General features: G+C 38.3%; 1 protein-coding gene across 1 annotated transcript; it reads left to right on the forward strand.

Moving 5' to 3' along the window:
• The first annotated feature begins 5,353 nt into the window (after positions 1 to 5,353).
• On the forward strand, positions 5,354 to 6,080 carry LOC109398210 (ER membrane protein complex subunit 6). The gene is made up of 2 exons (XM_019670519.3): positions 5,354 to 5,603; positions 5,709 to 6,080. The coding sequence occupies exons 1-2, from the start codon at positions 5,465 to 5,467 to the stop codon at positions 5,915 to 5,917; spliced, it is 348 nt and encodes a 115-aa protein (XP_019526064.1). The 5' UTR covers positions 5,354 to 5,464; the 3' UTR covers positions 5,918 to 6,080.
• The last annotated feature ends 5,312 nt before the right edge of the window (positions 6,081 to 11,392 follow it).

Consider the following 11,392-nt stretch of genomic DNA (forward strand, 5'->3'; position numbering starts at 1 on the left):
AACCAAATAAGCAGCTTTAAATTAAGACACGGAATTTACGAGAAATTCTTTAAAAAATTCTTCTCAGAATTAAGCTTTTGTCATAAAGTTCTGAATGTTGACCACAATTCACTGATAAATTTCATCAGAAAATTCTTCAAGAACACTTCAATAGTTTCAACACAGACAAACAGACGTAACACCTTGAACGATTTTCATGGAAATCCATCGCCTAGTTCACACTACCATCACCTGGTGGAAAAGTTGCACGAATCACTGTGTTGTGCAGTATCGTCAACAGAAGGCGCTAGTGTGAAACGTCAAACGCATAGAAAAACAATGCGCGCGCCTCTGGTTGTGAAAGCCACAACGTTAAAAGCGTGGTCGATGGGAATTTCGCAAGTGTTACGTCTGTTTGTCTGTGGTTTCAATTAGAAAATGCCATTTTGTGAGTCATAACTAGAGAAGGAAAATTCATCAGCAGTTGCTACCAGTGCTGAAAATTTCATTTCGTCATATCTAAATTCAATCACCTACAGCTCATTTTAGAAGCTGAACCTGAGAATATGGTATATGAAAAACTTATGCGGCTAGACCAGTTCTGCAAGAAAGTCACGAAAAAACCGCTATTTTTAGAATATTTAAGGTAAATGTCACGGACTACCTTTGAAAAATGCCAAATGATATTCACCGTGAATATCATTTGCATTTTTCGAAGGAAGTCCGTGACATTTACCTTAAATATTCTAAAAATAGCGGTTTTTTCGTGACTTTCTTGCAGAACTGGTCTAGCCGCATAAGTTTTTCATATACCATATTCTCAGGTTCAGCTTCTAAAATGAGCTGTAGGTGATTGAATTTAGATATGACGAAATGAAATTTTCAGCACTAGTTGCTACTTTATTTCATTAGTATAACCAAAAAAGTCTTCTAGAAATTTTCAAACTATATATGATGATGAAATTCTCGATTTTTTCTGGATGTGGTACCAGCATTTATGTCTAAATTAGCATACAGAATTCCATGAACATCTTCAGACATTCCTCAAAAAATCTTTGGGAACTTTCCAGAAAAAGAAAAACGCCATATATTACCTGCAATTATTCCAGTACTTGCACTATACATTCTTCTGGAGTTTGCGGAATTCTTTATAAATTTGTTCTATATATTCTCCCACGTTAATTTTTCTGGAAGAGAAATCAGTTCTACAGACATTTCTCTAATCTCTTCCATTTTACCAGGAATATTTGTATTCTTATTTCAGTTAAGGAATCTTCTGCGATCGTAAAAATCGCTTGTTGATTTTTTAAACGAATTATTCACAAAATGTCGTTTGCAGGTTCATCGAAAGTTTTACCGCTTTACGGGTGGAGGTGAAGTACTGATAGTCAAAACGTGATATTGGTTTAATTGATATAAGCAATAAAAGATCTTAAAATATCAGAATACTCTTCCTAAAACATCTGAAACATATATAATTTAATGCTGGAAAACACTAGTGATCCTGGACATTATGATTTCAAGCATATTTCGCAGTAAATTTTTTAACCAATATTTTGCAATTATGCTGCTAGAGCACATCAAAGAATTTCTTTAAAAACAATCATTTAGATTTCATTTCTCGGCTATTCAAAATAGAAGTTGTACAAAGCATTGTTAATTATAAAATTCTGGTTATATCATATTTCCAAACAAAACCAACAGAGTAAATTACATATACCATTTTGGACAATGATCTTGTAAAGTGTAGCAAGTTGAGAATCGTCTCCAATAACTATCAATTCAAACACATATTATACCAAATAAATGTCTATAGATCTACACACTAACATATCTTTGCTGAGCTCTGCAATTTTTTTTGACGAAATTAGAACAGCTGAATGCTGAACACTCAGTCCAGAATTTTTTTCAAACTGTCAAAAAGTACCGAATAGTTTGTAAACGTGTGATGACTGTTCAGCACTTTTTTGAAGTTTATTCAGCAACAATGTGAAAGTGATGTAGCTTGATATAGTTTAGCATTTTTTCACAGAAGTTCTCATTAAAAACATGTTTTAAACACTTTTATATCTTTAATATTACCCTTATTTCTCTGTTTTCGAATCAAAATTTTAAAATGTTACCGATTGTTTTCCTGCCGTTCGAGTTCACTATTGATGCAGGTGTTGAAGCTATAATGTTTATCATTTAGAAATCTGTTTGTCATTAAAACAGTCAGATTTTTTTTTCTTATTTCCATGTAACATTAAAAATATCCTAATTTACAGATATTGCATCACAGAGAACAGACATCCAAGTCCAGTTTCAAAACTGTGTACAGAATTTAACAGTCATTTGAAGTGGCAACTTCGTGATGGCGCTGCTATTGCAAAGTTCCCTTGCTGCTGTCAGGGGTGAATATAAAGCTTATCTAGATATGCGTATTCGCCACTGACTGTAGCAACATGCTGTTTAGCTGACGCTAGTGTCCTAGAAAGCTAAAAAAATATATTTTACACAGTTTTCGAGAGAACTTTCTTCTAGCTTGGATGTTTGTTCTCTGTGATTGCATGCATATATGTACATTGGAATCCATTTGTATGCCAGATTTTTTTCCATGGCAAAACTGTCAAAAAAAACGTAAACCTCAACAAAACGAGCGCTATGTCCTCCAGCCTTTAACATAAGATAAAATATACAATAATAAAAATTGAAAAAAAGTAACTGAATTTCTCAGAGTTACTGTAAAACGGGACGAATAGAAACACCTTCCAGCACACTTAGGCAAGTATTTCTGGAACCGTGCGTAATAAAGTCAGTTGCGAGAGTCTCAACTTTGGGTCCCACCTCCCTCTTTAATTGCTGTAATAATGATTCAAAACCTATTTTTATTTCATTAACTTATTTAAAAAAAAGGTTGCTTGTTTTTATTCGCCCCGCAATGGGGCGAATAGAAACAGCTTGAAACAATTTTCGATATTTTTTTCGATTTCAAGACAGAAATAACTTTTCTAGATTGAGTTTAAATAAGGGCAAAAGTAACATGAGAGAGTTCTCTTCATCGACTCTCCCTTCTGCAAATTAAAGTGACAAGATGCAAATTCAATCGAACTGTTTTTACACTTAGACGCAACCTAGCGATTTGTGACCAAAAAGTGCAACCTTACTTGCATCTTGTCACTTTAATTTGAAGAAGAGAGAGTCGATGAAGAGAACTCCCTCATGTTACTTTTGCCCTTATTTAAACTCAATCTAGTTTTAATTCAAATGAAACTCTAAGACTAGATTATAATCATTCACTAAGTGAAGAAAAAAATGTCGAATTTCGAAAAATACTTTAATTGGTGAATACATACCAAATCGATAAAACGCTATTTCAATGGCGGAAGTTTTTCTGTCCATAAAACAATACTTTGCTTTTAAAATTTTTCAAAAAAAATTAAAGGAATCATCATCTCAATAAAGGTTTATTGAAACACGGTAGCATTCAACTAGTTAATGAAATTAGGTTTTGATGATTTTTAAAACAAAATTGCCATTTCTGTACAATAAGTTATTTGTTTCTATTCGCCCCGTTTTACGGTACTCTCGTTTCGTTAGCACAGTGTCTTGTCCCTAGTTTGAGGCCATTTGTATTTCGCGGAATGTCCAATTGGATACCACAATATCTAGTTGCTCGTTACATTGCGAGGTCTAATGGTCATCAGCGTGACTAAATTTGTCGAACAGAAATGATGGTGGATCCTGTAGATTCTAAGAAAATTAATTCCATAGTTTGGATGACCTAGATCCACCTCATGTACCTACCATGAGTTTTCTAGCAGTGCTTTGAGACTTTTTGAGTACTTTGTTCTCATTCGTCGTGTATAAAATTTGGTTTAGAATGTTAGATTTGTGACACAAATTTCGGAGAACTTTGCTGCCGTGAATCGCAAGTCAGTCCCATCTGCATTTTGGACAAAAATGAGTTAATGGCCGTTTTCGACCTTTCTTCGGATGATCTTTCAGCTGCGTGAATTAGTCCTCCAGTACAAAACCTAACACTGTTTAGGCCAGTTTTAAATTGTTCACTGTTACGTTTTCATTATCGAAGCAATGTGTGAAAGTTTCATGATGATCGCAGAAGTTTTATATCCATGACGATTTTTTGATGTTTCACATAGAAATCGAATTAAAAACTTCAGAGTCCATTTTCTCAATGCCTACTTTTTACAGATGGGACTGACTTGCCATTCACGGCAGTTTGGAAACCTTAGAATTGCTCTGGGATGAAAACTTCAACAGAATATGGTGGGTAGTGAAAACTATTTATGATAAAACGTTGGAATTTGAGCATCAATATGTATACCTAATACAAAAAAAGCCATGGTGCGAAGGGAAGAGGTACCATGCATTTCTTATTTTCATTTGCAATTTCAATAAAACTTTTAAATTATCAGGTTGTCCAAAAATATGGTTCTAATGAATTAATATTTGAGGTGCACACTTTACCTTTAGACGGTACTTCGAGTACTTCGCTACTTCGGTGCTTGAGCAGGTACCCATTTAACACTAAGGTGTGAAGCAGGCTCGGACTCTGTGGAGACGTTAAGCAAGGAGCGAAATAGTGAATCATTTGCCAACGCTCGTATCGCCCATGAAGATCCGTTGACTGCTTTCTCGCCGATCTTTAAATATCACACAAGCCAAACTGGACTTGATCTCTGGAAGCCAAAGAAAATTAAATCTACCAATAATTTGTATTGTATTATAACAATTCGCTCATTTAAAACTTACCTGTTGTATCAAACATTATATTATATTATAATTTCTCTCTACGAACGATTTTTATGCTAAAATCAATTTAAACTCAATTTGTTTAAAAAATTGAACTCAGCAGGAAAAAAGCTCGATGTGTGAAGTTAGCGGGAAAAAAGCTCTGAGTTGTGAACCCAGCAGGAAAAAAGCTCAAAAAGTGTGAAGTTAGCGGGAATTTTTTTTTTCCTGCTCGAAGTTCGAGCCATGAAATATAGGCGGCGCTTTATGTGAGCTTTTTTCCTGCTCGAATTTTCCTGCTCATTTAGCAGAGGTCAAAAACCCATACAAAATCAAAACAGTGCAGTGCCCTATTGCAGTTAAAGCGTTTATACTGAGCGAACGTCTACTGTTCAGGAAATGTCATTCCCCTTTAAACATCATCATCATTATCATCATCATCAAATTTCGCGTTTGACGGGATTGATATTTCTGGCGTTCGATTTGAAAGGTCGAATCTGCAAACTTTTACCTACTTACGACCTTTTCAAATCAAACGCCAGTTTTTGTACAGCGAGTGTGGATAATTGAAAACGAATCCGATTTTTTCTCAGTGCAGTTGAGGGTGGCGATAACTTTGACGTTTCTTCGTCCAGTCGGATGATTTTCAGTAAAAATCAAAACATTCCGCACATTCGCAACATTTCTCTCTCCGTAAGTTGATAAAAGTTCATTAAATTAACCGGAAACCGTTGATTCCGAAGCTCCAATAATGGCCACTACACGAGTAAAAACACGCGAGTCAAAAACTGGAGAGCTGATCGCGTACAGTGAAACTGCCATCCGGAACAACGCCTCCGCCGTGGAGTACTGCCGAACGTCGATGGCTGCTCTGTCCGGAAGCACGGCTGGTAAGAATCTATAATTCAACCAATTAACTTTATTCCCCATCTCGGTGGGGGGAACCATACCTAGTAGATGTTTATCTCGACGTTCAATTTTTCACATTCCCCCAGGCGTTCTCGGACTGACCGGAATAATCGGATTCCTGTTCTATGTGCTGGCCGTTCTCGGTCTCTGGTGTATGCTGCTGCTCAAGTCCGGCTCCAATTGGCAAAAATATTTCATCACCCGGAAGAGCCTGCTGACCAACGGGTTCCTCGGAGGGCTCTGCACGTACGTACTATTTTGGACGTTCCTCTACGGTATGGTTCATGTGTACTAGAAGATGGGGATGTACGAGACGGGCGGTATTCTATTTATAACGGGAGGGGTCATACTAGCTTGTGGGGTCTGTTGCAATTTTTCGCTTTCGGGAAGTGAAAGGGTTGCGTTGGCATGGCCGTAATTTGTTTCATAATAAACTAAATTAAAATTTACCGGTACAACGCTGGGGGACTAAATGTTAAGTGCCATAGATAGGAAAGAAAATCCTTGCACAAACTTAAACCTAAGAGATAAATTTTCTATGAAGATAATGATGCATAGGACTTCAAATTTAAAGCGTACTATTCCAACGGGAGCAGAGTCAAAGCTAAATATTCTCTGGCAACCGCTGCAGACAGATGGCCAACTTTTTCTGGACCCATCTTGATAAGTTCAGCTGCGATACCATCCTTACCAACTGTTTTGTTGGTTTTTGAGCTGGTGGATGGAGGTGGATGGCATTCGACTCCCAAGAAAAAATACTGGAGAAATCCTTAGATAGGTGTTTTTAGATTGTGCATCATGCTAAGGAACAGCGACATCTCTAAAATTCCACCACCTTCTGAAAATTTGTTACCCCTACAACAGAAAGCGAATAACAACGTAAGCGACTTATAACGAGTGTTTCAGGGGTTCGCTCGGGGTCACAACGACAGGATGGGCTCACCTGGGAAACGGGATCGATCCTCGCATGGAACGCTGGATCGTCCTTCGCGTGAGAACGCGAAATCGACCTGGCTTTTCTTTACTCACTACTTCTTCTGCTAACTGCTTCTACTCGGGAATAATACTTCGCAAATTGGTTTTTACACACTCGTTTATTTGACTTCTTATACCAAAGGTTATTAAAGGAATGATTTTTTTTACGTTGGCCTGTGTCATGGCTTACTTGTCGGCAACATTCTCCGGGGCACCAACGGAATTGACCTGTAGCAAAATTATCTTCGTGATTGGCCGGACATAGGTTGATCTTGAAGTCCTGATTTCCACTGTTCGTACTTTTCCGTCGGGTCCACGATTAACTTTTTCTATGACTCCTTTCAAAGGAGTCAAATTGGCCCAGCACCCACAATGTAAGTTTTCGTCGACAAGCATAACTAAATCTCCTACAGAATATTCATGAAAGTTCCGGTTATCTTGCCATTTCTGTCGCTTCATCAATTCTGGACGGTATTTCCGCCAAAAACGGTCTGCGTATACTTGTGCGTGCTTGTAGGCAGCTCGACAGTTCAGACTTATCTCGCGTTATCATAATCGTATTGCATGTGATTGTTTCGTCCAAGTAATAACATACCTACCGCGATCATGAGGATCGTCGGTAACTTGAGTCAGCGAGCTGTTGTTGACTACGTTCATCACTACTTCTTCATAAAACTGCTACTTCTCGAAATAATACTCGCAAATCGGTTTGCACACAACTGGTTTATTTAACTTCGTATAACAATGGTTGTTAAGGGAATAAAAATGTTTGACATTGATCTGCTCCACCGCTCACTTGTCGGTAACAACGAGAAAATCTTCAAGAAAATAACAGGGCCAGCCCACAGGCAATTCGTAATAAGATTCCTAGAAAGCGACTATCATGACTTTCTGGGGTAGAGGTACTAAGTAGAGGTTGGGGTCTCTAGTTAGCTTAGGCTATGGATCGCCAATCCGAAGACGGCGGGTTCGATTCCCGTTCCAGTCGGGAAAAATTTCTCGACTCCTTGGGCATAGTGTATCATTGTGCTTGCCTCAAGATGTACAAATTCATGCAATGGCAGGCAAAGAAAGCCCTTCAATTAATAACTGTTGAAGTGCTCAAAGAACACTTAGTTGAAGAGAGGCAGGCCAAGTTCCAGTGGGAACGTAAAGCAATACAGAAGAAGAAGAAGAAGAAGAAGAAGAGGTAGTTGTTCGCGAAGTGCCTGCATAGGGAACTCCATTCCATCCTCGGCTAGCATGCTGGAAGAGGTCATTGATGGAGCGTGATTGATGAGGGACATAAACAAAAAAAGGAAATGGGCTTTCAACCGTGGAGAAGTCTGACAGCACGTTGACTTCATCATTGACATTGTGTCCTCGAAGTCTAACATAAGTAAGGACCTCAAGCAGGCCCTGATGAGACTTTGAAAGTCAACGACGGCGGCCATGCAGGACTGTGAAAAACTCATGGCAACTGCGGCAGCAGCAGAGGCCTTGGGGGGTGCCGAAGTCTACCCAGACGGAGGCCTTTATATTCGCGGATAGCCCTAAAAGTACAACACGTAATCGCAGAAGCGTGTGAGGCAGCCATCAGGTGAGCAGCTAGCAGGCGGTTCCCGCAAAACTAGGCGATTGTGAACCCGAAAGTCCAAATTCTAGTTCTAGTTCTAGCAGATATTTCCTGCAAGCCGACGATTCAGATAAGATGCTGTGAATTCCATGTGGACATGGATTAATCTGGAAATTAAAATCCATCTAGAAACTCCACTACAAGGATTTTTATCAGAAATTCCGACAGGATTTCTTTTCGCAACTCCTCTAGGATTACTTCATGGAATGCCTTCCAGGATATCTCACTAGATCCCTTCCGCATTTTTCACATCATTTTTCCTTGTACTCCTTTGTAAATTCCTTCCGGAGATTCTTCTGAATTCCTATCAGCATTTTACCAAGATTCGATCAATTCTTTCCGGGATTCTTCCTTGTGAATCTTCCAAGATTCCTGAATTCCGATTGATTTCTTCTTGATTTTTCTTGCAGTGAAAAGTGCCTATTTTTTTCTAGAAAATCATCAATATCTTTTGAACGGAATGAGGTAGCAACATTCCCAGCGCACGAAAATGTGCGTTTTTTTAAGTTCTAAAAATGGTTCTTAGACAACTTTGATGAGAAATTTGAAACAAAAAAGGTAAAGCGTTTAAACTGTTTTGACCAAATTTGGAGCATTTTTCCAGTTTTCATAGAACAAATCGTTTTATTGCTTTATCTTTTTTGTTTCCAATTTCTCGTCAAAGCCGCCTAAGAACCACTTTTAGAGCTTCCAAAAACGCGCATTTTCGTTCGCTGAGAATGTTGCTACGTCATTCCGTTCAAAAGTTATTGATGATTTTCTAGAAAAAATAGGCACTTTTCAAGTATTTTTCACTTGAAGTACAAAAATAACACCCCTCTAATTTTTTGATATGTTTTATAAACGCATTTCTTCTTTTGAATGCGGGCAAAAGATATTTTTTATGTTTGCCCCATCCCATCATAAACCCTTTTTAAAAAACTATGATTTTTTAGGAAAAACGCCTGTAACTTTTGAAGCAAAAGAGATAACGACCATCTCAGCGCACGAAACGACGCGTCTTCAAATGCTCTACAAGTGTTTCTTGGGCGACTTTGATGAAAAATCGAAACTGAAAAAGTTAACGCCAGAAACCCGTTTTTTCTTAAACCACCCTAAGCTTATTCAGAAAAATATCTCTAGATCGCTCAATTTAAAAGCTACATAAAAAGTGTCTTCAGCAAAGTTGCTCAAAATCAATAGATCTACAACATTCCCGAAGAATGTATAAAATTATTCTTGCAAATAAAAAAGTTTGATTACCAATTTCTTTGAAAATATGGACCACCCTAATTTTCATGCACATTTTAAAGAGGGCCTTATTATTAGAGACAACTTTGTAGAAGACCATATTTGCCTAAAAACTCATTTGAAGGCGTTGAATGCATCTTTCCTCGTAAATCTGGTTCGTGGACCACTGTGCAGTGTTGATAACCTTTCTCGGGGTTTTCGGACTTCAAAAGTCCAAATACATCAACAACTATTTTTAAATCGGGTAAAAATAAGAAGAAGTTGTAAAGATTGATATACTGCAAAGAGACGAACCAGCTCGGGGCTGAAAGTCTCAAAAATAAAGAAAGAAATAAAACTTCTGCAAAAATCCCGAGAGAAACTTTTGAAAAGCTATCCCGGAAAACCTCTAAGAGAAATTGTTGAAGGAACTTTGGATAAATTTTGAAATAATCATCAGGCGGAATCCAGCGAGGCACTCGGGAAACACATAGGGTAAATCGCTTGTAGGGAGGTATTCCAGCAGAAACCCCGTGAAAAACTCATGTAGAAATCCTGGGAGGAACTCTAGTATAAATCTCAGGAGCAACTCTCGGAAACCCCGAAAGAACACCGACAAGATCTACGAATATGTAAAAAAAAACCTATGGGCGGAAAACTGGCACCTAGTCCAGCGCCAATTCCCGGCACCAGTGCCGAACTTCCAGCAAAATCAAATGGGAAATCACTTCGGCACCCATTTTTGTGCTGACCAAGAGCACTCGTCTGCGTATACAAATTGTTTTGAGCACTTGTGCGGCTTCAGAGTGAACGTGTAGCTCATTGACTGTGGATCCCGTTACGGAAATGTTGCGAGAGATTACCCACGGAAGTGCGTTTGGAAAATATGCGGCAAGTGATACTTTGCTTTGTTTTGCTGTGAGGTGCCGGGAATTGACACGGGTGCCCAAGTAGTTTGAAGCCCTATACCCAAGTAACATTTTAAGTTTTATTGTGCTCTATAAGTGATTTTCGCTCCAACTTTCAATTAAATCAATTCATTCATCAAAACCTCTTAAGAGCATCTCCCGGCTAAATAGACCGCTCTCGAAGAGTTTTTTCAAACCGTATTAGGAGTAAAAAAAACTTAAAAGCTCAAGATGCAGAGAAGCTTCTTCAATGGCACGTTAAGTTCAGGAGGAAACATCATTCGCAAGTAGAAAGCGATCATTTCAAAGTAATAATTTAGTATCTTGTACCGACTTTTCGAACCTTCTAAGCAGATAACTTTCTTCGAATGAGTGTAATCAGTTTCGTACCTTTTAATTCCGCCCTAATTGCTTATCCTTTGACAGATACGCAATTAGGGCGGAATTAAAAGGCACGAAACTGATTACACTCATTCGAATAATTTAGTAGTTATTATGTTGGTAGGCTTATGCGCGCATTCAATTTTACTGAGAATATTTGGGTTGCAGTTTGTTAATTTAGTAAAACTATTTCGAATTACAAGAAAACTCATCTGAGAGAGTTGCTATGGAAATGGCGACAAACTATCAGTTCATTGCTAATTTGAGCAAAATTAAGTATTTTATATTCACGTTATCTAATTCTTCAACGGTGGTTTCGTGGCCGTGCGGTTAACGGCGGCAGTCGTCTAGGCGTATCGTAAGCCTCGTAGTGTGGGTTCGATTCTCGCCCAGTCGCAGTCGGTGGAAACTTTTCGTCAAACGAAAAATTCATCACTGGGCCACTGGGTGTTCTTTCTGTGTTGTTGTTGTTCGTTGTCTAGTGTAAGTAATGTGTTCAGTCTGTGCAGAAGGTGTGAATTGTCTTTAAAAAAATATTGCCACGACCAAAATTAGCGAAAATAGAACGAAAGTAAGTTTACTTTTATGATGACCGCAATAAACCTAGCTTTCTGCTTTTCCTCCAACAGATGTCGTTACTAATCGAACGATCGCCATCTGTTGAGAGTTTGAACAGTTTAAT

This window comes from Aedes albopictus, chromosome 1 (genome assembly GCF_035046485.1).
Source record: "Aedes albopictus strain Foshan chromosome 1, AalbF5, whole genome shotgun sequence".
Classification (NCBI taxonomy): domain Eukaryota; kingdom Metazoa; phylum Arthropoda; class Insecta; order Diptera; family Culicidae; genus Aedes; species Aedes albopictus.

Excerpts from the sequence above, each read along its gene's own strand:
- LOC109398210 (XM_019670519.3), top strand. The coding sequence starts at position 5,465 with ATGGCCACTACACGAGTAAAAACACGCGAGTCAAAAACTGGAGAGCTG. Across the intron at positions 5,604-5,708 it reads TCTGTCCGGAAGCACGGCTG|GCGTTCTCGGACTGACCGGA; the intron begins GTAAGAATCTAT and ends ACATTCCCCCAG.